Source organism: Rattus rattus, chromosome 1 (assembly GCF_011064425.1).
Source record: "Rattus rattus isolate New Zealand chromosome 1, Rrattus_CSIRO_v1, whole genome shotgun sequence".
Taxonomy (NCBI): domain Eukaryota; kingdom Metazoa; phylum Chordata; class Mammalia; order Rodentia; family Muridae; genus Rattus; species Rattus rattus.
Window position 1 is genome coordinate 267,184,401 of NC_046154.1, and position 26,290 is coordinate 267,210,690.

Here is a 26,290-nt window from a genome sequence, read left to right on the forward strand (position 1 = left end):
CTAGTCAAAAATCATCCTCTTTTCTAAAGGGCCATTTTCCAGTTCAATGACTTGTGCAGAAGAATTCCCATGGTCTTCTGAAGATCCACTGTGACATTAAAAGGGCACAAATACACAAATCCTATGCTATATTTTGAATAATTAAAAGGTTATATTACGGAAGACTATATGGATCTGAGTAGATTTAAGAATGAATCGATATATGCTAATTTAATTACAAATTAAGCAAATTCTTAGTTTTGGCACAGCATCAGGTGTGGGACAGCGCAGGAGGGCAGTTAATAAGCTAACAGTGTCTGTGAAAACAAATCATACATTTCCAGTGCTATTTATTAATTGTATATTAGTGTTTGCCTAATGGGTCTGGGCACCACATACACGCAATACTCATGAAGGTCAAAGGATGGTTGGGTTTTCTGGAACTGGATTTACAGATGGTTACGAGCCATGTAGGTGCTGGGAATTGAACATGGATTCTCTGATAGAGCAACCAGTGCTATTATGTACTGAGCCATCTTCTCTAGCCCCTCAAGTGTTTATTTTTGTTCTGTGGAGACAGTGTCTTGCTATATCTAGGTCTTGAACTGAGGCTTGCCTTGTCAGCCTCCTTATGCAGGGATCCACAGGCATATACACTGATTCCTGCCAGACCATGTCTTTTGTGACCTGCCATGAACTCAGCTGCCTGTAATCCCAGATCTTGAGAAAGGGAGGCAGAAGTCTCAGGACACCGAGAGTCTGGAGCCAGCCTGTCTCAAAAATGTCCCAACTAATGATAATAATAGTTTCTGTCCTGACTCTAGGGGACAAGGATTTAGAGATGTTACTAAACATTTTGGTCATACAAGATCTGAATGTCTAAGTCAAAGCCTTCAAAAATTATAACTCAGAAATTCAGAAGCCTTTGTAAGTGGTGGTAAATACTATCTTTTTGTTTATGCAATGAGCATCTGGTTTTATGTGAATGTGGGCATGTGCGTGCCACACATGATCTCTCTCTCTCTCTCTCTCTCTCTCTCTCTCTCACACACACACACACACACACACACACACACACACACACACACACACACAGAGTTATAGTATATGACAGGGTCAGAAAACACCCTACAGTGTCTGTCCCCATCTCCAACTCCATGTCTTTCTTGTGCACAGTGTATGTGGGCCTAGTCGAGCCAGCTTGCAAACTTTCAGAGATTTCTCACTTCCTCCTCCCATCTCATTGGAGTGCTGGGATTATAAACACTTACTACTGTGTCTAGCTTTATTTACACTTGGTTCTGAGGATCCAAATTCAAGCAAGAGATAGCTCTCCCATGACAAAACACTATTTTAATTAGTTCTACTCATTTTTTTTATCCAAGATAAAAATGTAACCTTTGCTGTCTGGGCTGTTTGTATCTGACACACAGAACCCATGACACAACTGCTTTCCCAGCAGACCGGGCTAGTGCTGTCCCCAGTGCTTTGTGTATCCAGTGAGGTGCTGAGGCTCACACGTGTTCACTAAGGATCCCTCCACTGACACACGTGTAACCTCAAGGTCCCCTGTGCTGAGAAGATGCCCCAAAGTCCTGCCCTGTGCTCGTGTGCTTACTTTAGCTTTTAGCACAAGAAGGGTTTGGGCCGTTGTGTCCACACTCCTGAAGAGGAACAGGCTCATGGAGGTGAACTACTGAGTTTCATTATAGAAACAATTGTGTCCTACACTTGCTGATATTTTAAGGAATACAAGTGAGCTATCTAATACCTGTCATTTGAGGTATGGAAGAGCATGGGTAGATGTCGACAAAAAGCAATTGCTTTAGAAAAGGTCCCCCAAACATTTTGAAATGTTTGAAAATATTTGTGTTATGTCATTTTGCCAAGTATAGCTCCTTAAAACCTCAAAGCCAAATTTTATAATCTGTTGAAATGGTTTAAATGGTTTCCAAATCTTTCAAAGTTAAAGACCTTATAGTTCCCAAGGTAGGTACTTGTTAAAGATTTCACTCCTAAAAATTTAAAAACAGTCAGTGGTGTCACTTTAAAACAAATTTGTAAAATTATTGCTACACTTGATTTTAAACCAATTTCCACTACATTACAAAGAGCACCCATAGTTGAGTTTTGCTACTTTGAGGGATTTCTGCCAGAAATGGTTAAAATCATATTTTAGATCATCATGTACTCTGACCAGCCTTATGGGGCTGAGCTGGATTTTCCAAACTCATAAAAATATGCCAGCACTTTTTAGGAATTAAATAGTTGACAAATTATTCAATGATACAAAATTTTCTTACCTTCATAAGTTATATTTAATATTATTCACAAGACTTTTTAAAATTCATGTTTCTATTTCTTTTATAAAGACATACAATAGTATAAAGAGTGTAGAGAATATGAGAACACACAATGAAAACGTGAAGGGAAACGTGATCAAGTCATAACTGATCAATTGCCTAGAAACTGTCAAGTCATGGATGGAAAATGTTAATGTCTGACTCTCACGATCACATAGAAGCCAGAATGCGTTTTTCTCCACTACCGAAAGCTGACATGGCACATACAGTGTGTATAACATGGAATGTTCCTCTAGCTTCCACGAGCAGACCCAGCAGAGGCTTTAGAGGACACAGGAGAATTTCTTCTGGAAACAACTAGCGTTCCCAGAGAATCTTGCACATCTAACCACTTTCCTGGGAAAGCAGAAATGCCTAAGACCCATGGCCATTTTCATAACCTTCAATGTGTAAATATCAACAAAAATATGGCATATCCCATTTATGTGAAGGCACGACTTAAAACCTACAAACACTCTTAGGGTATCTCCTTAGGTTTTCCCTAGTCCATTTGTCTAAAATGGCTTTCTTCTAATATTTTCAGAGCATCAAATACATATGTAGGGCAATCTGTAAATCCAACTGCATTCATTTCTCGTGGGGCATAAAATCCTCCTGTACAACTGAGGCTGCGGCATTGGAAGAAGTTCCTCCTCAGTGCGAGTTATAAAGAAATAAATCTTAACGGTTTAAGTTTCCTGGAAGGATTTACTAGCGGCAGAATTACACTGTTTCCAAGTGTGATCCCCATCAGTAATCTTTGGTTTATTCTAACGTATCAAGCCCCAAATATTTATGAGTCTTCAATGTCATAACTCACTTGGCTGTTATTGCAGCTGTAATACCGAGTGCATGTGAATGCTTTCATTTCAAACACTCATCCTTAAATTGCCAAGTCTTTGCACACAACTGCATCTGGTTGAGTTACAGCGGCCAGCAGGGTTCCTACTGTATAGTACATGTGTTACTTTGGAGAAAGATGCGGCATAAATATGGCAAGCAAACCTTGAAGATGTTTTAAATATATAACTGGTTTAAACTTTACAAGTTGACCTCCAGAGGTGGCAAGATGGCTCCGTGGATAAACGTATCCTCTGCCAAGCCTGATGACCTGACGGGCATCCACACGGTGTGAATGAGAAGTGAGTCCTGCAAGTGGTTCTCTGACACTCACAAGTATATAATGGCATGTGTTTGCACACGTATGTGGGTACATACAAGCACACATAATAATAATAATAATAATAATAATAATAATAATAATAATAATAATAATAATAATAATAATGAAAGTTATTACTATGGCAACAAATAACAAAACTTTAAGAACTCATTTCCAAATACTATGTTTATATTTTTTTCCAAATTTAAGAAAACAACTATTGTGGCTACTCTTATTGGTCTTTACAAAGTTGAAATAAACAACAGCGTTCAACAGCTTTCTGAACCTTTCCCCTTACTTACCTTGCTCCCATGCAGCCGCTGGCTTCAGGAGTGCCAGGCGGCTCTGAGCTGCCCCTAGTGTCACCCAGAGTCACAGCTGCAGAGGTGACAGCCACTTCTCAGCCTTCACCAGACTCGTTAGACAAAACCCTTAACATAGCAAGTTGTGGAGTCAAATGTGTGAGCTCAGACCACCAGGCCATTCCTGAAAGGCCTTGTGTAGCACACATTCTACTTAGAGATTGAGTGGATTTTTCCCCACTACAATCCTGTGTTTCCCCAGAAACACTTTCAAGGAAAGCACCAGAGAGAACAGGTTTCAGAGGGAGAGTTTTCACTTTAAAAAACCACTTTCTGAAGTTTTATAAGAGAAAGGCTCCCTGAGGAGCACCATCTCCATATTCCCACTATGCTGTTCTCCACCAGAACATACCAGAATACACAGTATTTGCTCATCAAGCATGAGTTCATTCCACCTGGAGAAGGAAATCATTCTAGGAAAAGGCTTTCTGGGGAAATCTTTTGAGATGGTGGAGAAATACAAGGCAATATGTTGTAAAAAGCACTTTCCCCAATAGTTATGTGTGATGATTCTTTTAAAGATTATGCTGGTTACAAGCTAACAATCTGTAACTTTAAAATAATAATAAGCACCATCAAGTTTTATTCAGTGAATGTAATCTATAAAAAGAAAACATGAACATTTCTAGTAGTTTTGTACTGACAGGTAAATGGTAAATCTTACACTCTTCCATTGCTATGTTAGTTTGTAAAAAGGGATTTCTAGAAAACTGTAGTAACTTACACAAACACTCAGTAAACTTAGGCAAACAGTCACTTTCAACAGTTAGCATTTTAATGAGACATCAACAGCCTGTTACTAAGACAAACAGCACCAGGGAGAGGAGCCATTCGTTCCAGCGTAAGGTTTGTCAGTTGCTTAAAACATTCAGGTACTGATGCAAGGGATGAAAACACAACATATACACTTACATTATGCAAAGCGTAAAGACAGCATACAACACACATTGTATGTTAAGATACAGTCCATTCACATTGGCTAATACAAAGATGCGGTTACTCAATTAACAAGCATGGGTTACAGTTCATTTTTTCTTTATGTTATTACAACACGAGATTTCCAAGAACATGAAGAAAAAGCTAGGAATATTTTCAACCTCTTTTCTAAAATATTTTAATAATGATTTTATACACCATCTTTCTATTTTCCTTTACAATAAAAAGATTTAATGTTGTCATTCACTGGTGTGTACACACATACATTCCCTTAATTTTCTAACCGAATGGGCAGAGTCTATTGAAATTAATGTCAGTCATGAAAGAATACTAATCTAATCTAATCTAATTTGTTATAAGAGGTATTCTGAAATTTGGCTAATATGTAGCAATAATGAAAGAGTCAAAAAATGTATATATATACACCTGGTTTTGATAACAAAACTTCAGATCCCCTGAGTCCTTTTAATATAAAAGACTAATTGAAAAAAATAAATATTCTTCATATAATAACAGAAATCCAGGTACTCTAATGATATATATATATATATATCTTTACACATGCAAATAAATAGGTTTGTAAAAATTCTGGCATAAACATTTATTGAGATTGTTTTAAAAAAACTTCATTTTCAAATTAACAAAACATATAAAAATATTACAGTCTTCTACTAGTGCAAAGATTGAATCACTCAATTAGCTGCTTTTGTAATAGTTGCCTAGCAGGCAGGGAAGATCTGTGCAATCCTCTCCTACTGTTGCTCTGTAACCTTGGGTATTGTTTTCCTGACCGATGTTGAAAAGCTGCTCATGTAGCGCACTTATTTATGCATGAACATATCACTGAACGCCGGGTCAGATATGTTCCAGTGCATACATAGACACATGCCAATACCAGGCTGGAGAAGTTTAGGACTGTGGAGTATTTAAAATCCCATGTGGAAGCTCATGTGGACCACCAACTCCTTCAGGACATGGCACTGCTGATACCTGTAACTTGAAGTTAACTTCTGTCCTGGACGTTAGACACACTTCTGTCTATTAAGCCAAACAGGCATCAGCGAAATCTTCTAAGAAATGGCCCAATCCCATAGTCAGCTCTGCCACTGTGGTGTGGCGTCTGTCACCGACAGCAAGGAGCAGACGACTTCACTGAGCACCAATGAAGCTATGGAAATAGCCAGTGCGCTCATCCCTGATGAAAACCTAACTCTAATCATCACATTCAGGTATTTCAGTGCCTATTGGGAAGCAGAGAGGCGAGCGGAGGCTCAAAGCTCACGCACTGCTTCACGGGAAAACAGAAGGAAGGAGCTCGGGAGCAAAGCCACTGGAACCAGGACTCCAGTCAGTGCCTAGGCTTCTCCCTCATGGGGACACAATGGCTCCGTTTATGAGTTTAGTTATAAATAGATCACTGTCTCAGATCAGATTTTATCTGAAAGGTAAGGTGATAAAATGCTAATTTTAATAGATTTGGATATTAATTATAATTCCAACCAGATATTTGAAAAGTATTAGAGAAAATATTTATTAGCACTATCTATGAGTCTTGACTATGATTCAAAACATGGGAAAGTAAACTATTCCTAAGCCACAGTCCGTCCACACAGTGGAGAGATAGGCATTCACAGTAAATGACTACGTAAGGCGTGGCTCTCTATGATGAATTTGACTGTGAACAATTTACAGAAACAAATGTCTTTGTCTTTACTGTTTTCACATTTCCAAACAAAAACGACTTAACAATGAGGAAGCAACCTTTAAAGGAGTGTTACTTGGTTTTAGATCAGTTATTGGCTAGGCACAGACAAAAGCCACATATAGTCATAAACTCGAACAAGACACAGCCTTAATTTGCCATCATTGCAAGTGAAATGTTAACATTATGCACCAATCTGATTAACCAGCAGGGAGCCCAGAGACGTAATCAAAGAGAGCATTTCCAATATTCAAAATTCACATATAAACACATATAAAACCATTACATACATGTGATTACAGTACTTGAATGAATTTTCCTGCTCAAATTATTGACTTTAATAAACATGTCAAGACAGCTGATGGTTGGCTCTCAGAAGCAGCAATCGGATGCAAGAGAGCTGTGAATTTTCCCACTTTCAAAGAGGAAATTCAAGTAAAAGGAACACAGTCATAAGACTACTAGAACTATCCTACCGATTTCCATGATCCCCAATACCAGGACACATCATCAGGGCAGGCGCGCAGGTGACATTGCATCATGCTAGGTGGCTTCGGCAGTTCGCAGCTGTGTTCTTGTGCCATTTGGCCATCAGGAAACTGACAGATCACAAATCTTGATTTTACCCCTGCACCACAGGTCTGTGTGCACTGAAAATAAGAATAGCAAAGTTTATGCCCACTGAACTTCGAAGAAAACGTTACATTTCTTCCATTTTCTTCTTTTGAGACAAGGTCTCATGCAACCCAGGCTGACCTGGAATTCCCTATGTAGCTGAGGGTGACTTTGAACTTCTGACCCTCCTGCTCCTGCTCCCAGATGTGCAGCACACTCAGTCTATGTGGCCAACCGCACAGCTTTCCTGCATGCTAGGTAAGCACTCTGGCGACAGAGATGCATTCCTAGACTATAAAAGATAACGTTCATTTAATCAATGTTTAAATGTTATTTGCAATACTAGAGTTGCAAGTTGCTATGTGAGAGTATATTTTTAAAAGGAACTCGTTGCCTTTTTGTTGGTATCTCTTTGAAGAATGATTTCCAAATTACTTAGGAAGAGAAAGTATATTGTAAGGTCATTCTGAAAAAATAAACTAACGAGTAATGTATCTAAAAGCATTAACTCTTTTCTTCCCCTTTCCATCTCAAACGTGGGGGAGGGTGTGGCTTGTCTTCAAAGTTAAAGTTTCAGAAGTCATCCTTACATTTGTGGTGCTTGGACACAAAGAACTACTTAGTTTATGTTAAAGACTGTCACAGGATATTCGAACCTGCTTCTAGTTAGAGTGCGGCTCAGCCCTTAGCACTCACCTTTCACCCTTCTGGCTGGAATACAGACCCCCCTCCCCCATAGTACAATCTTTAATCCCAACTAATGAAGATAAAGTTAGTTTGTAGAAGGCAGCTCTCATGTTTGAAAGTGATGTCTGAGTGGCAATGAAAATGACGAATCACAGAAAGATTTGACAGAATAGGATATGCCCAACTGTCAAGAGAACCCAGAGGAAAGGGAAGCTACTTAAGGGAGAGACGGTACAGGAGGAGGAGAGGACAGCACAGGAGTACAGTAGAGTTCATGGAGAGCACACAGTGCAGTAGGGTTGAGAGGGAGAGGAGAGCAGCACAGAGGGAGGAGGAGAGCGTTTTACTGGAGCAGTTTTAGAGACAGATTGAAGAGAGAATAAGCTAGACACAGATAAAAACAGAACCAGCAAGAGAATGAGAAGGAGCCTGAAGATTAGAAAAGACTGCTAGAGTTCGTTTGAGTCCAAGCAGAGCAATTCAGAGGCTGAAAGAGAAGCCGATTGAACCGGTCGGCTGGGAGAGGAGTTTTGAGTGAGAACTGCTGAGTTGAACCAGAGGCAGAGGAAATTCACTCAGCAGCAAGTCTCGAAGGCTGTAAGCTTTCTGGGGCTAGATTAGACTGTACAGAGGCGAGACGCTTCCGGGACTAGGCCTAGGTTAGCAGAAGGAGGCAGTAAACCTCAGATACGACAATTACTCCGGGAGAATAGAAGATACTTTTACGAAAGATGATTTGTCAAATGAATGGCGGGCATTAGAAAGCACAAATGTCGACCTAATTTCCTAAGAAGTCTTTGAAAGACATTGGTAGTGCGTGCACCTGTCGGCCTGCGCGTCAGGTCTTGTAAAATAAATGCTCTCTCACGAGTGACTATCCCACCAGAGTGCTTCTGCCAAAAGAAATTTTAAAAATATCCGTTTCTACACAAAGTGAGATGGCATCATCCCACCGAGGCCGGAGGCACATGACTTTTATCTTCAAGGATGACGTCAGGGGACAGCATGACTTACTTCTCCCCAGTCCCCATAATTCCACTGCGGACAAGGTCCGGAGCCACAGTGCTTTGACTCTGGGGGCTTGGAGGTTGCCTCACAGGAAATAGCGCTTCGCCCATCTTCGTCCTGGCAGACCACAGCCCTGTGCTGAAGACCGCCCGCGCAGCTTCTGGAGCACTGATGGGGACAGAACAGAAATACGCACGGCACGCTTGATACAGTGAGAAAGATGGCGCTGGCTCACCGCGGAGCCACACTCAACTCAATGCAAAGCAAGGTCAACAGTGAAATCTCCCTCCCGGAGCCAGTTTTAATGGAGAAAACTGTCAAAACACTTGAATTTTACCAAGGGTTTCCTTAAAATCTGACCACGGTAGCACATGAATTTAATCCCAGCACACAGGGGACAGAGGGCAGAGGGCAGGGGGCAGGAGGCACGGGGCACGGGGCAAGGGGCATGGGACAGGCAGAGCTCTGTGAGTTCCAGGCCAACCTGGTCTGCATAACGAGCCCCTGTCTTAAAAATAAAGAAATAAAAATTGTTGATGAAAAGATAATTTATCAAGCTTGCGTTAGAAAGTGATTCTTCACTCTCAAAAATACATGTAAGTAGAAAGAAATTAGAGGTTTAAGGTCTCACTGGGAGGGTATTTAAAAGCAGACACCAGGCTACTTGCCCAGCATCCTCAGTCCTCCTACCAGCCTTCCACACAGCCTCTCAGTAAGTTTGCTGTCTTTCTCAAAAACATGGAGTCTTACTTATTACAGGATTGATCTGGTTTGCCGGCCGTGGACTCTAGTCAAGTGGCATTCAAGCTCCTTCCTCAGTAATCACTTTGCATTAGAGCTTACCCTGGGGGCTTGTAATCTGCATCAAAATGCCTCAGCCTTGGAAGAACTGAGCTATTGATCTTTAGAGAACGTTTACATTTAAAGCATTTGATGCCATTACACCCGTATCTGGGAAAGGACTGTATATAACTCAGTTATAGAATTAATATAACTCAATAAAGACAGCTTACTGCTCCCCAAGGGCCGGTTCTCCACTGGTTTCCCCTGACTGACAGCTGGACCCCCTGATCTGGATTCTCTTCAGGCTTGTGAGTTAACGGAACATTTCTGCCTGGACCGTGACTTGGCTGCTCAGAGGAGCTGGGAGAGCGGCTGTACGAGGGCGGGCAGGCTGCCAGGCGACATTCTTGTTCAGTCACAGGACGGCCTTCGGGGTCACAGTAGCTCTCGTCCACCAGTTGGTGGTAGTTCACACATAGAACACGTCGAGTGGTCTTCCCGTGTCCACAGGAGGCTGAACACTGATCAAAAGTTAATCAACGTTACAATGGAATATACTCCATCAATATCAAATGCTACCTTTAAATTACCAGTGCCTGCTTTCTCGTGGGCATACTCACCGGTGACCAATCCCCTGCTTGCCACTCCCCACAAGGGCTGAAGCAGAGAGACACCTCAGCAGGTCGAGGCAAGTGGGCGCAATTCAACTCATCCGCTACTCCATCGTGGGCGTCACGGCAGCTCACGTACCGGGCCTGACTGCCTCTTCCACAGGACACGGAGCACTTTAAAAAGCCAAAGGACAGTGAGACGGACCTCCCCTGCTCTTGGTACCTGTAGCTGCTGTGTCTGAAAATACCAAGGTTTTTTATCCAGAGGAAGCATAAAAAAGAGGCAATATCACGCGGCATAATTTCTGAATCAAATACAGGTAAGGCAGTGGAACTCCCCACCTTATAGAATCTGTTTGACACAGCAGCTCTAATAATATGAATGAACAGAATATTTAAAGTATTTAGTCGCATGTCAAAGTCAAAGGTACTGATAACATTCTGTGTAAGAGCCTCTCATATAGATATTAAAAACAACTGTGAGCGACTTTGAAACAGGAGTCATCTGATCCCACAATTTAAAATCTGGGATTAAAGCAAACTGAAATGCTTCACACATGATAGCTCTCTTTAAAGGAACGAAACAGCACAGAAATGTCTGCAGCTGACAAAAGCGGAAGACCACATCTGTTTTTCGGCTCTCTGGACTACAGGCCTTCACTTCACAGATTAGAAAACACATCCCAAAGATTCGCCTCCCTGCACAGAGACCTGGGCTCATGGAAGGGACAGCTATTTTGTCCTTCCAGCACCTACTTCTAAGCCCTGCAAATCCCCTGTACCATCAGATACCTGAGAAAGAATGCAGACATTAAAGCCAGCACAACGGAGCAACTGTCTCACATGTGCAAGGCCTCACAGAACAAATGCTGTTGTCACTTACTGGGGTCCAAGATCCATGGCGCCACTGTGCTGCCTTTCCCAGGGGCATGGTTGGTAAGGAGGTGGCCCCAACTTTTAGAATAGTCAGGCAAGGTGCAAATATACAGTCCTGTTCAAGAAAAATAAACCTTATCAAATACCATTAACTACCCACTGTGACTTGTACTGGACCCTGGGCCTGGCTTCCCTTTTCACATCTACAATCCAACAGTACTGAATGCTAAACTGTAAATGGATGACCTAAAGGCTCTCACTTTCAGAGATACAAAGTGCTGGTAAGGGCTAATACTGAACAGGAAGGAAGGGATAGTATTGAACAGGAAGAAAATAATATCAGACAAGAAGGAAGTGATAATATTGGACAGAAAGGAAATAATATTGGACAGGAAGGAAGTGCTAGTACTAGACAGGAAGGAAGTGATAGTACTGAGTAGGAGGGAAATGATAGTACTGGATAGGAAGAAAGTGCTAGAACTGGGTAGGAAGGAAGTGTTAGTATTGGATAGCAAGGAAGTGGTAGTATTGGACAGGAAGGAAGTGACAGTATTGGACAGCAAGGTACAGTATTAGACAGGAAGGAAGTGGTAGTATTGGACAGGAAGGAAGTGACAGTATTAGACAGGAAGGTACAGTATTGGACAGGAAGGAAGTGATAGTACTGGGTAGGAAGGAAGTGATAGTATTGGACAGGAAGGAAGTGACAGTATTGGACAGGAAGGAAGTGATAGTACTGGGTAGGAAGGAAGTGATAGTACTGGACAGGAAGGAAGTAATAGTACTGGGCAAGAAGGCAACATTCCAATGTCTGACACCATTCCATCTTACCACTGAAAGTGTAAAGCCCTTCAAAACAGCCCTAATATGGAACATTCTGAAGGAATACAGGGAAGTACCATGAAAAGAACAGTCCCCGGAGTTCACCGGATTCACAGTGGCAGACACTGTCAAAGAATGCGAATATACGAGTACAATGAACTCTCACGGAGCAGATAGGGGAGAGCCTTATGACACAATCTGTGTTTCAGAAAGCGCTTCAAGGTGTAGATGATAAGGACATATATACATATATATAGTTTTTTATATATATAGTTTCATATATAGTTATATATACACACATACATACATTCATATAAATGTACATGTATATATGTATTACTATCGATAGCCCTTCTGTTTCATAAGCATTTCTTCTTCTGATCCATAGAGACCTCCTTTACCTGTCTGTCACTTGGCCGGCTGGCTCTGGGGCATTCTCTGTCATCTAGCACGGTGCCAAGTATCTCACTGACGCACTTAACAGCACGCACCTGGTATCCGTGTCCACAGGTGGCCGTGCACTGCAAGGAAACCAGTTTTCAAGGGTTACACAAATCACAGTTTTGGATAGTTACCCGTGTACTTTCCCAAGCTGTCTTGACCAACCTTGGTGTCAGGTGACACCTGTCGTCAGTAGATTGACATGTGTATCTGTTCAAATTTACTGTGCAGACATTACCCCAACACCCACCTCAGTTCACCAAATGCACCACAACTAGTGTGTGGTTAAAGCTGCCGGGTTAAGAGGTTAATAGAGCCCTGCCTTGCTAGGTCTAAAGTATTCTTCTCTAGAAAATTCCTTCTCTAGAAAGAAATGTGTATTTACTTAAAGAAATGAGAGGAGCCTTCTGTCAGCCTCGGCCGCCTCCATGGGACACTGAGCTTCCCTACCTCACCCGGCCTGACCACCCTTCACCCCGGGGCCTCAGGCAAGACTCCTAAGCACAGTAAGGACAAAATAAGCACAGACACGGGACATAGGTTAGTGTCTGTTGGGATTGATGGAAGCCGATGTTTTCAGCATTCTGGTGAAAGAAGCAAAGCTCAGTGGTAAGTATGGCAAACCTATGCCGAATGCCAAAACTCTACTGATTAGGGACTGCATTTCAGTTGTGCATTTTTCAAATATTAATATTAATGTGTGTGTGTGTGTGTGTGTGTGTGTGTGTGTGTACTGACTTATGCTATTGTACTTATGTGGATGCTGGACAGCTTTGTAGAGTCAGTTTTCCCCCCTTCCACCTTTATGAGAGTTCCCGAGATCAAACACAGAATTTCAGGCTTTTGTAGCAAGTTCCTCGCCCACAGAACAATCTTACCAGCCCCTAGGATGTGTTTCTAAGTGACACCGAGCGATATTTCACCGTCTCCCGTCAGGAGAGAGTTAATCATTACAGGTTTCCAGCCATCCTCTACAGAAGCATAGAAGCAGAGAAGCCCCCGTCATGTACTCACAGAACCCCACGGTCCCACGTGCCAAGAAGCGCACGCACGGAGCTCACAGGGTCCCAGCGACTCGGGCTTGGTACTGGCATCGCAGAAGTCATCCCCCACGGGGTCTTCGCTCCGCTGGCACCAAACCTGCCTCTGCTTCATTCCCTTTCCGCACGTGACAGGACACTGAGATGCGAACACAGTCGCATTACAAAGTGCCACAACGATCCGCTAGCCCCCCACTCCTCTAGAGACACTCGCTGGATAAAACCAGCCGCTCCTGACGTCTGCAGCCCAGGTCCCTTTAAATACCTGTCTGTTCTAGAAACAAAGATCCAAAGCTAACCTTTGGAGAAGTGTGCGACCCATGATGCACCGTACTCCTGCCTTTGTATGAAGGCGCTGATAAACTAAATACCAGTAAGCGTTACGGTGGCCTGATCATGATAAACAGCCCCAGAACTAGACAGTTCTATGTTTTTTCTTTTACTGCTTTTCTGATAAACACATTCGGAGCTTACAGTCCCGGGCTGTAAGTTCCGGCAGCATGACACTCTATAGCGGTTTTTCTGAGCCACGTGTTTAATGTTACCTCACTCCACTCACTAGTTGCCCAGCCGGGACACGGAAAGTCATTGCAGTTCCCCAGCACCACCCGAGGGAGCTCCTGACACTCTCGCTCAGCAAGGCGGTGGCCAAAGCCGTTTACACAGTAGGACTCTCGAGTCTTCTCACCGCCACCACAACTCCTAGAACACTAATTGAAAACGAAAACCAAAAAACAAAACCAGTGACTTAGAAATTAAGAAAAATCAAAATCTTAACAATAATACATCTTAGAGAACCAGAAACATTTAATTGGTGAAAGGGAAGGCACTTTTTTTAGAGTGACACTTTGTATTTTACCTGGGACCACTCTGAATAATGCCACCTTGTTAAAACACAGCTGCCATGACAGGGCTCTCGGTTGGGAGGTTTGAGCTGGTCACCACAGTACTGGTCTCCCACTGGGACAGTCTGTCCTTTATGAACGGAGTACTTCATGCAGTGAACGTCTAGGGTCCTGTATCCTTGGCCACACTGGGATGAGCAGTCGCTTTTCCCCGTGATGTGCCACCTGGAGAGGGGATGGCAGTACGGTTAGGAACGGCGCTTGTGGATATCCATTTAAATTAGACTTAGAGGCTTGGGCATATGATTTAAGTTTTTAATTTTTTTAAGAGTTTGGGGATAATCCATTAGAACTTATTTGATAAATCACCGAATTAGGGATGAAAAGTTCTTGTACTGGACCTTGTTGTATTGTCTGAAGGAGATCTGGCCTCCCGCTGCCAGAGGGCTGGCCGTGAGCTGGGGACAAGGGATCCTGCCACAGAATGCCAGGAGGCTGGCTCGGTGCTCTGAGGATCGTGAACAGAAACTTCCTTTTCCGTTATTGTTCAACAGAAAGCTGAATATAAGCCACGAATACTGTTTCCCTTTAAATAAAACTCACATTCCCTCCTTCAGCTTTGAGAATTTTTAAATAAAATCGCATTGAACTCAATGTCCATGCTGAGTTCCCATGCAAAGACTTACCTTGGTTTATAATCATTTTCACAAGGTGGCCTCCTTTGCACCTGGGAGGCCAAGATAGGGGGTTTATAAGTTCAGGGACAGCCTGGGCTAATAGTGAGACAGTGTTTGTTGGGCTTTAGCTTTTTTGGTTGTGAGCCTAGCCTTTAACGGCTGAGCCATCTCTCCAGTCAATTTTAGCTTTTTTGTTTGTTTGGTTTTTGTTTTGCTTTGACCCGAGTCTGCTGTCCCAAACAGCGGTTTAGAAGTGTTCCGTATGATCAGGAGGCTGCTGGATCAATGAGGACGCTGTGTCGCCTTCATCTGTGTAACAGGAGACTGTGTCTAAGTGTGTAGTCACTGATCTGTAGCCACGAGTGTGACTTGGGGGCAGCTCAGCCCTAGGTGGTAGGACTTCAGCAGGGGGTTCTGTGTAACACACACACTGTCTTTCCAGAGCTTGGAAAACTGGTTGAGCAGCGTAGTCAGTATTGACTCAACCCAGAAGTAATGGCCCCAGGGTGTGCTTTCAGATGTAATCAGCTTATGAACTGCCTTTATGTATTGATAAAGAGCGCACAGAAAGATGAAATAAGTAAGTCATCTCCTGTGGATTAAACTTTATTCCATGAAATAAAGAAAAACTCTTGTGTAAAAAATGACGCTCAAAGAGACTGGGTTCCAATTTTTTAAACATATATATATATATATATATATATATATATATATATATGTGTGTGTGTGTGTGTGTGTGTGTGTGTGTGTGTGTGTGTGTGATCTTACCATCTTCCAAATGAAATCATGGTTGCACTAAACCTATGTAAACGCTGTGCATGTTGGTCTCACACTAACGGCTCATGGCAACTTTGGAGATGTGCCTTAGACCTGCAAGCTCCCTTGAGAACATCTAACTTTAATCACGATAGACTTAAGACTCCACAGGATACACTGACTCCCAGTCAGACTCCTCAGACTCCTCTGCAAACCCCAGGCCAAACCTTGGTATATGAACAGGGGCGCTCTGGGAATCTTACAGCAGTCAATAAAATGCAGCCTTTGGAAGCTGGCTAGAAATATTTGTGGCTAGAAATAGTTTTCTTGTGATATATATCACAACCTCAGGTTAATTCCTGTGTTCGCTGTCTAGAAATATTTGTAAAAAGAACATTGTCCGCTAAGTGAAAGTGGTAGCTTTAGCGGAATTCTCCCCATTGTGCCTAGCATACTCCTGTATACTAAAGCATGGGAATGGGCCTCCTTCCTCTGAAGGACTCTGCTGTGCTCCATGTAACTTCAGGAGCCATTTCTACAAGGCTTTTCCTCTGTGCCTTCACCCAATGCCACAGTATTTCCAAATTCTCACTCTTCATGCGTGAAAAGAGAGGTTTGGGCTACCTCTTAATATTAAGTATCGCCTGGTGCAGGGTAATTTCTTTAATTGGAATATGAGGTTATGGGTTTTTTTGTTTTTGTTTTTGTTTTTAGCTCACAACAGTCTATTCACCAGGCCCGCACACAGGCAGCCTCACACAGAAACACCTACGAAATTCAGAATTTGGTTTAGAAGTGTCAACTTCGTTTTGCCCAGGAGTATTAATATATTAATCCAATTCTAATATATCAGGGAACTCAATCTGTGCTCTCTCATCCTCAAACATTACGTATTGATGGGGCCTTAATCACAGATGGGGTTATACAACCACGCTGCATGAACCTACTGTGCCAACTCTTTAAACCATGGGTTTTCAGATTATAGTTTATCTGGATTCACTTTACAGAATAAACCGCTTCCATGTTGCACACAGTATGCCCTACATACTGGTATTTGGCAAATACAATTAACTCGAAAGTCACATGAGTCACTAAGCAGGGGCATGAGGTAGAGATCCTGGGTGTTATAAATGACAGGGCAGAGGACAGGGATGAACTGGCTGCTGGCTGCACTCGAGGCACTGTGCTGGATGTCCTATCTAGCAATTAGCGCGTCACCACTGCAATGGGCTACATCACGGAGGACTTCTCTCTTACCTGAGTTCACAGTCCGTATTGCACCTTTCAGTCACAAACAGTGGCAGCGGTAAGTGGCTACAACTTTGGTCAGATACGACCGCACGGTCACTCTTACGAATGCAGACAATTTTTCTTCTATGAAGACCTTGGCCGGAGTGGAACGGAAATTAAAAATTAAAGAGAAATTTATGTAAGTAGATGTTCCGTAATAACAAAAACCAGCACAAGTGACTCAGCCAGGAAAGCGGAATTTTTCAAGATTATTTGCAGGTTAATAGCACATTAATTAGTCTTGTCAGGAGTAACCTTTCATAACCTGAATCCTCAATGACCAGGCAGTGGGGTTGGGGGTGGGCGCTTGCTTAGAGAGGAGCCCAAAAGGAAAATGGGTGGCTGTGGAGTTAAATCCTTCCCCTCTGCAACAGCAGGGCCAGCATGGAAGTCACGCTACTACTAGATTGTTGTCCCCACGATTACTTTCTGTGCTGTTACAGTGTTATGACAACTTCCATGTCAGGGAGAATGACACTTATGTGACACTTATTATGACACTGACGGGCAGGCATACAGCCTTAGGACAACAACCTCTTGTCCTTTCCCTCAGACCAGCACTGTCCGTATAGGGTTGACCTTTCAGACAGGAACCATGAATGGCAAAGGAAATGCCGAGATTAGCAGTTCCACAGGTTGCAGGGGACAGAATGGGAGGGTGATGCATGGGCTTTGTAGGGGCTGTGAAAGTCCTCAGTGTGACACTGGAAGGTGGAAACACATTGCCATTCACTTGTCAAAACCTGCGGAAATCACACCATGGCGATGAAGGACTCTAGTGTAAAGGACAGGTCCCTTCAAGAGTCAGAACTAATCTGTAGGTTACACACACATGCACGCACGCACACGCACGCACACGCCACACACACACACACACACACACACACACACACACACACACACACACACACACACACACACACACACACACACACACACACACACACACACACACACACACACACACACACACACACACACACACACAGACACACACACACACACACACACACACAGAGACACACACACACACACATACACACACAACACACACACACACACACACACACACACACACACACACACACACACACACACACACACACACACACACACACACACACACACACACTGACACACACACACACACACACACACACACACACACACACACAAACACACACACGCACACGCACACATACACACACACATGCACACACACACACACACACGCACGCACACACACACACACACACACACACGTCAATGGATGCAAACGCTCTTGGCGGAACAGCAGGGAGGAAGAGGGGTGGGACAGATGGGGAAAGTTTGGACTATTCGGCTCTTCTGTACTTCCACTGTTTGCTAGGACAACAGCTGCTCTGAAAGTAATGTCTGGCTTTGTTTCCAGGGCGGAGAAAGACACAGCAATGAACCCCAAAACGTAGTCTGATCGGCGAAGGCCTCGGCTCACCCCACAGAGACTGGGCAGCTGTTTCTCTTCAGGCCAGTCAGGGCCAGAGCACCCTGAACCTGCATCCTCTTCAGGAGTCAAAGCACTCAGTGACAGGATCAAGTTTCTGTTTGGTGAAGGTCCGGCTTTGTACTGGCACTTGACTAAACAGGAACACGTGTTTACCTCAGATCTACTCTAAGCCCTCTTTAAAATAAATGTAAATGGTTTTGAAAAGGCACATGCGTAAATGAGCAAAAGAAAACAAAGAAAGGAAATGAAGCCGATGAGAAGAGGGAACTGTGAAGATGAAAAGGAATGGTAAATGCTACAGCAGGAAGAAGCCCAACCTGTGAAGGCAGGAGGGATAGGTACCCAAAATCAAAGAACGGGTTAAAACCCAGACTTGGAGGACAGCTAAACTACAACTACTCCGGCCACCAAGAGCAGACTGTGAGCCGCTGCAAATGCCCTTTTGTACTTTCTGTAATTGAAATAAGACATAAAATCATACTAGCAAAATTGACTTCATTGGCTCTTACATTTAACCCCAGGTGCATTAAATTTGATTATTTCAAAATATTGATTAAAAAACTATTAAAAATATTTAGCTTTCTTTTCATTTTAATCTTCCAAGTCTAGTGGGCGGCTCACACATGAAAACAGACTGGTCAGGGATGGCCGGGGGCTGACGTACTGGACAGAACAGCAATAGAAAAGGAGAACACATAGCACGGGAAGGAAGGGTCACACGGGACAGGGACACGTGGACTAAGGAAGACGCTGCTGTCACATAGAGGTGACATCCCAGCTCCCTGCCCTCTCTATGCCCACTGCATCCAGAACAGTTCCACTTTCCCCACCATGACCAGTGGAGAACAGGAGATTTTCTTCTCTCAGGGCACTTTTCCCAAAAGCAGATGATCACCTGACTTTAGGATCTTCTCCAAGTCATTCACATGATTCCAAAAGCAGTTTTGTTTCTTACATATTAAAAAGCATTAACAAGGACGTCAGGGAGCCTCCGACACGAGAGATAAGAAGAACCAAACGAGCAGGAAACAGACTACAGCTACTAACTGAGGAGCTCAGAGATAGGAGATTATTAAAAGGCTTCAATTTAAGACAAACGCTAGGAAAGCAAAAGACTAGTGTGAGAAAATCATCATCATCATCAAAAAAAAAAAATCCAAGAAGAATCTGTTTCCAAAAGAATTGTTCGTAAAGATTCACAGGAAAAAAATGTTGAGAAAGAACAACACATCAAGAGAGTGGTGTAGGCAGCTGAGGAAACACCAAGCAGATGTGTGCTGTTGTCAAGGACCAATGACCGAGAGTCCTGGAAATTGGCAAAGACTTCCTATGGTCCATGGCAGATGCTGACAGAGTGGACAGGTAACGTGGATGGCAGCTTCCTTTCACCCAAACTTTTACACCCTGAGATGGCTTCACCACAGAGACCTCCCCCAGAGACTAACGGCCCCTCCTCACACTGCTCACAGTAAACATGTTGAGGTGCCCGGGTGGATGAACAGGAGGTGTAGCTCCGTCGGGGCTGGCATGGTTCTATCCAATCCCAGTCTTTCTGTGCATATGCCTCTGTCCGTTCTTTCCCCAGCCCCAGGCCATGCAGGACGGAGCAGAGTATCCATTCTCTGACACCATCGGAACACAGGAGAGGATCCAGAAAGCTTTAAGGGCGGAGCATGCCCCGTACAAGGCCAGGGAAGTAGATAGTGAGGGAAGATGAAGCCAAAGGGCAAGACCTCATGTATCTGAAGACAAGTTGTCTGTCTAGAATTCGCACCATTAAGTTAAAGAATCCGCCAAGCATTTCAGAAACGGTCAGACCCACCCCCAATTCCCTTTTCCTTCTCCAAAACATACTGTGGTCTGTGTCCCCTAACGAGGGAGGTATTATAAAAGAGGGTTTGCGAGATTAAAGAAATACTGAAGAGAATCCCCAGGTTAATATTGAAGGAAAGGGTGTCTAAAGGAGGTAATTACACACGGAGTCTAAATATGACACACATTCAGGAGCAGGAGAGCAAAGAGGGAGACTGCAAAGATAGAGAGGAAAAAATACTTAAAAACAACGTAAGAAAATTCTAAGACAAAAACATGTACAGATGCTCCAGAGTCTTGAGTATGAGTTACTTTCAGATCCCAGAAAACTACGGAACAGGCTACAGAGCTGCGCAGAGCAGAGAATCCGACCACAGTATTCGGTGGCCTAGGAATTAGTACTTCGTTTTCCTGCTCATCACCTCTCAGAAGCTATGCGTGAGGTATCCACTGTATGCAAGAGTCTTTCTTCCTTCGCCTGTTGCTTGACATGTCCCACGTCCACAACAACACACCTTACGTCTGCTTACACATGCAGCGCAGGATGGCTTCTCCCACCTCTCTGAACTCCACTTGTCTTCTGCAAAGTTCACCCGAGGCCTCTTGGTCAGACTGAGCACCTAACTTCCCCAGTGCACCGACTAGACTTCCTGTCAACTTGGCAGAAGCTAGAGTCCTTGAGAGAGGGAACCTCAACTGAGAAAGCGCTTCATGAGACTGGCCTGTAGGCAAGCCTGCGGGACACATTCTTGATTAATGACTGAACTTGGAAGCCGCAGCCCATTGTGGGTGGTGCCCCGCCCCAAGTAGCTTTGGGCCATGATGTTTGATCACAGAATAGAAACCCTAAGCCACCCAGCACTGGCAGTGCCCTGATTCTACTCTAGCAATGATCCTGGTCGATCTTGTGTCACCTACTGTGTCCGTTCTGAGAGCCTACCCCACACGATGACAGAGCACCATTTCCTGTGACCATCATGAACAGCTCTGCCCCAATGGCAAAGGACAGCGGCAGTGTCTTTCCCTGGAGAGCGCCACTGCTCCTGTGGCACCTGGCAGGTGCGAGGCCTAGATAATCCTCATCACCCAGGGCCACCCACCGCCTCTGGCCACACCTACCCTTCCTCATCTGCACACTGTTCTGAGCGTCCTTCCCTCTAAAACACTGCTCCCTCCACCCCATGCTCTATTCTACACAAGATGTTTACCTCAGCTTCCACACTCCACAACTTCCTCTGCCTTTTCTGGGGAATCTCCATGAATAACCATGGCACTGCGTGTGCACGATGATATCTATTTATGTGCAGGGTATAGTGAATATAAAATTTGGCTCTTCACAATAACCTGAATCAAACCCTCGATAAACATTGTGGGTATGGAAACACAGCATTATATCATAAACCACCCACCCATGATTACAGACCACACTGTGGCTCCACTATTCCCGTTTTCCCTTCTGCTGTCCACCTTCTTGCTTTGCCCCTTTCCTCTCTGATCCTTCCAGTCTTTCACATCACAATACAGATGTTATTTTTGTCATCGTCCAAGGAAGAGAAATAAAGCTAATGCTTGACATTGCAACAGTAACGATGAATGGGGTCCTAAGAAAAAGTGTATGATGAGGAATGACTTGGGGGTGGTGGTGGTGGTACTAACCTGAAAACCTAGAGGAAAAGGGGGGGAGAGAGACAGAGAGAGAGAGAGAGAGAGAGAGAGAGAGAGAGAGAGAGAGAGAGATTGATTGAAGGGTGCTGAGAACAGTAGGGTTGATGGGATAGCTAGCCGCAAGAAAGAGAAAGACCGAGAAGAAGGGGTACAGACAGGGCACTTTGTGTGCCCGTGTGCTTCATGTGTCTTATTAGCCAGCCAGACTTAAGAGAAATCCAAATAATACCAGCATGCATCAACTTGGGGCTCTTATTTAAGGCCAGGGTACCTTGGCACATTTTGGTACAGTCTTGCCACGGCCCATACGGATCCCAGGAGAACAGATTACTCCTCTCCTCAATGGGGATGTTGAAGATATAGTGCACGTCAGGGTTGTATAAATTACCCACACACAACACCTCAATAAAATACAGAGGAACACACAATTAATTTACAAAAGATACACTCGTAAGACATTGCTTTTATAACTCATGATTTAACTCTAGTCCAGTGGTGAGACTGCAGCTGTGTCTCGCCGCTGCCTACGTTACCTGCAGAACAAGCTCTGCTTCCAGCCGGTCCGTGCTATTGATCCTTTCAATGGAGTTGTTGGACCCACTGTACTCGAAAACAGCGCCCTGGATGTTGATCTCTTTCTTTGCCATACTTACAACAAAGTTTCCATTCAGAAGAAAGTTCCCTTGAGTGTCAGACAGTGCTGTAAAGCAAGAGAGAGGCTCGTGAGACAGGGAACAGACAGGACGGGAATAACTGTCTTCCCTTTCAAATTCAAACTCTTTTCTGAATCTAAAGAAAGCTGATACAAAATGGATGCTGAGGAAACAAACTGCACTCCCTAATCTGCAAGCTAGAAGACGTGCACACAGCAGCCACGTATATTCAGACAGGTTCACCCTACCCTGCTGTATCCCAGATCCTCCTCAGAGCCAGGAAACAGGAAGGACACACAGGAAGGGGAGAAACTGGACGAACCAGAGCGCCCCCATACAGGGCAGTCCATCTGCATCCCATTTATGCTTAATTCCGAACAAATGTGCAAAGCCTTAACGTTTTAAAACCAAATTTTAAAATTAAGTTAGCCCTTGACAATGTCATACATGGGTGCAATGCATTCTGGCTACTCTCCCCACCCCTTACCACCCCTCCATCCTCTCCCACTGCTCTCTACTAATCCTGTCTCCTGCCTGACTCGTGACTCTTGGTTTGGTTTTGTGGCCCGTTTAGTTTAACCAGGGCCATCTGTGTGACCACTGGATCGGGATCAGAACAACGTAAAACACTAGCGGTGTGCCCGATCCCCACAGAAATGTCCATGGTTGTTCCCAAGAAGCTGTTGATCACCAGTGGTACGTGTGACTACTTCCAAAATAATATCTTCCTTTCATAGACCCTTCTTATCCTCAGAAGGAATCAATACAAACCCCGGTGATCAGTGTCATTGACTTGACCGTATCTAGAATCGCCTCAAAGGCAGGCTTCCTGAGAGGGACCATCTGGATTAGGTGAGTGACTCGCTGTGCCTGTGAAGGGTCATCTTGACTAGGCTTACTGAGGCTAGAATCCGTCACATTAAGTAGCACCATTCCCGGGCTTGGGCCCTGTCTGTATAGAAGAGAACGCTAGGTGACCACAGGCAGCCACCATTCTCTGCCTTCTGACTGTGGCGGGCAGGCCACCAGCTGCCTTGCGCTGCTGTTACCCTAATCTCTCTGTGTTGGATACATCGTGGCATACAATGACAAAGCATGCCCTTTTACCTTAAATTTCTTTTGTCAGGGTATTTCAGCACAGCAACAGGAAAAGTGGCCTGAACTCCTGTCGTACAGGCGTGTGTGTGTGTGTGTGTGTGTGTGTGTGTGTGTGTGTGTGTGTGTGTGTTTGTGTGTGTGTGTATGTAGTATGTATGTATGTATGTAATATGTGTGTATGTATGTAATTTGCTATATTTAAATACAGAGTTGCATGGAGTCCACAGCCGTGTGGTAGTGAGGGGACCGTTCAAGGCACTGGCATTCACTGCTGGCTGTTCTCACACGAGCCTCTGCGTCAGTCCCTACCAACGCACGGGAGCTGAGAAGTCTCTAACAGGCAATTATCCACAATAAAATCCAGGAAGTCTCTGTGGAAGTATCTGAATCATTGACTATCACAGCCTACTGACTTTTACTTCTCAACGTTCTGGAGCATTCTGTATTTTATAGTGATAAAACCTTATATTAACCAAGTGCTTCTCTCCTGATTTTTACTTGTGTCAATTCAGCAGGACCTGGAAATATGTCATTGGCATCCTGGGAACTTCACCCGCAGGACACAAGCTACTGATGCTGACAGTTGAAACAACTTTACAGACGACACTAAAGAACAAAGAAACCCCTCTGCCTGAGGAGGTGAACTTTATCTAACACCCACAGGCCTATTTAAGGGACTTTGGCTGACATAAAATTCTCAAACAGTAAACTCTTTAAAACCCTTCCAGTGAGCTGTGAGCTTATTTTTGTGAATAAGTTAGACTGAAGTTTTCATGATACTGTGTGAGCTCACTTATATGGTAGATACCTTGCTAGAACATGTCTAATTTTTAAACTTGGGAAGAACCCACAGACTATTCCCAGGAAGATGTGGCCAGGCTAATCGTTTACCTACATTTTGGTAGCACACATCTCTGGCTGCATACCAAGGCGATATGTTTAAATAGGAGAAATTAATGTCAACCAGATATGCTAGGACAAAAAGCAGGACATTTGCGTGCATCCAGTTCTCTGGGACATGTCTTGTATTCATTGCGATAGAAGTGACACAGCGTGTCGTTGCCCAGTGAGTCGCTCAGCCGGGAATGTGAGTCACACATACCCAACTCTTCTGCAGAGAGGGCCAGCTGATTCGTTACCGCAAGAGACTGAACTTTCACGCCAAAGAAATCCTGCACCTGCTGAAGGGCTAGCCCTGGGCACTTACTCTGTAAGGCCACCTACGCTCTCTGAAATAAGCTGTTCACAAGAAAGTCACATTGCTGGTGGTAAATATGAGTTTCGTGGGCCGATATTTCAAGGCAGATAAGGTGCCTTATCAGCTGTACATCACCCCCTTCTCAGGGGCGAGGAGCTAGATGATTCAGGAATTGGCTCACTCTGAGAAGAAAACCCCTATAAACACCCTCTCATGTTTCTAGTTAAGCAAAATTCTCCAAATCTGAAAGATGTTTCTTAAAAAAAAAAAACAAAACAGGAAACAAAACTGTGTTTACACAGTAGAAATACACAATGACCATATTCAGTATATCTCAAAATATAAACTTAGTTTCTTATAGAGGAAATGCAAGTAAAACTGTATTTAAGTACTTTTACTACATGGTAAAAACACGTTTCAGGATAGCCAAAGGGTGAGCGTTAGAGAGAAGAGAAATTTATTCCAAATATACATGCAACTTTACTGATTAAAAGATACAACAATGAAAAAACTAAATTTTTTCTGTTACTTCTGTTTTCTTCCTAAAAGGACACATTGTGTGGAGCTTAAATATATTTTGTATAGACAGAGCTTCCTCAGTCACAAATGTCCAAGAAATTGCACACAAGCCACACGTACAGCTCCGTTGCTTACGACGTATGCTCACCGAGATAGTTGTCATCTTCCGGTCTTCCAGAATAGCTGTGCTGGAGAATTTCAATGTTTGTAGCCCCTGCAGGGATCTTTACAACGACATTGTAACCTGCAAAATAGTTTTGCAAGCATAAAATTTCACAAAACTACAAAGGTATTTCTTTGCCCCTCTTATCACCAGTCTGCAGGGTGAACTCCCCCCCCAAAGTATTACTATTACACAAAACTCAGATTTCAATCAATTATCACCACCCAGTAGCTGCAGAATGGCATAGCACAGTCACACATAGCATTTCCTTCTTGCCTTTTACACGAGGTTAAGTGGGTTTTCCCATCTGAAACTCACCCTAACACACCATGCAAGGCTGTGATGGGGGTAACTGCCCCAAATACACAGACTTGAAGATTAGGTTGCTTCTTACGGTTTTGTTTTTATTAGTGTGTGTGTGTGTGTGTGTGTGTGTGTGTGTGTGTGTGTGTGTCAGGGAGGGTTGAGGGGAGGTCCCTGCAGTGGCCAGAAGAGGATCACCGATATCTGGAGCTGGAGTCAAGGACTTGTGAACCACGTGATGTGGGCGCTGGGAATTGAACCAGGTCCTCTGCAAAAGCAGCAAATGCTGCTTCCGTGCTGCCTTTCCAGCTCCAAACTTGAGATTCTTAAAGCTCAACATTTCCATTTTGTTTGTTTGTTTGTTTTTCTACTTCTGTAATTCTGTGTGTGTAACAGAATGTTTACCTCAGGCCAACGAGCTCACAATCGAGATTTCAAATGCACTCACAAACCTAGGGC

At 43.8% G+C, this 26,290-nt stretch overlaps 1 protein-coding gene across 1 annotated transcript in view; it reads right to left on the bottom strand.

The window, feature by feature from the left end:
* The window catches only part of Adamts20 (ADAM metallopeptidase with thrombospondin type 1 motif 20), a 126,715-nt gene that overhangs the window by 38,147 nt on the left and 62,278 nt on the right, over positions 1 to 26,290 (bottom strand). The window contains exons 16-28 of the mRNA XM_032885418.1: positions 25,514 to 25,609; positions 22,431 to 22,597; positions 22,169 to 22,298; positions 16,902 to 17,028; positions 14,226 to 14,436; positions 13,912 to 14,076; positions 13,341 to 13,505; positions 12,287 to 12,406; positions 11,071 to 11,178; positions 10,197 to 10,361; positions 9,807 to 10,097; positions 8,800 to 8,961; positions 6,960 to 7,133 (exon numbers count right to left, since the gene is read on the bottom strand). Of these exons, the coding sequence (XP_032741309.1) occupies positions 6,960 to 7,133; positions 8,800 to 8,961; positions 9,807 to 10,097; positions 10,197 to 10,361; positions 11,071 to 11,178; positions 12,287 to 12,406; positions 13,341 to 13,505; positions 13,912 to 14,076; positions 14,226 to 14,436; positions 16,902 to 17,028; positions 22,169 to 22,298; positions 22,431 to 22,597; positions 25,514 to 25,609 (2,081 nt within the window). The remainder of the gene's footprint in view (positions 1 to 6,959; positions 7,134 to 8,799; positions 8,962 to 9,806; positions 10,098 to 10,196; positions 10,362 to 11,070; positions 11,179 to 12,286; positions 12,407 to 13,340; positions 13,506 to 13,911; positions 14,077 to 14,225; positions 14,437 to 16,901; positions 17,029 to 22,168; positions 22,299 to 22,430; positions 22,598 to 25,513; positions 25,610 to 26,290) is intronic.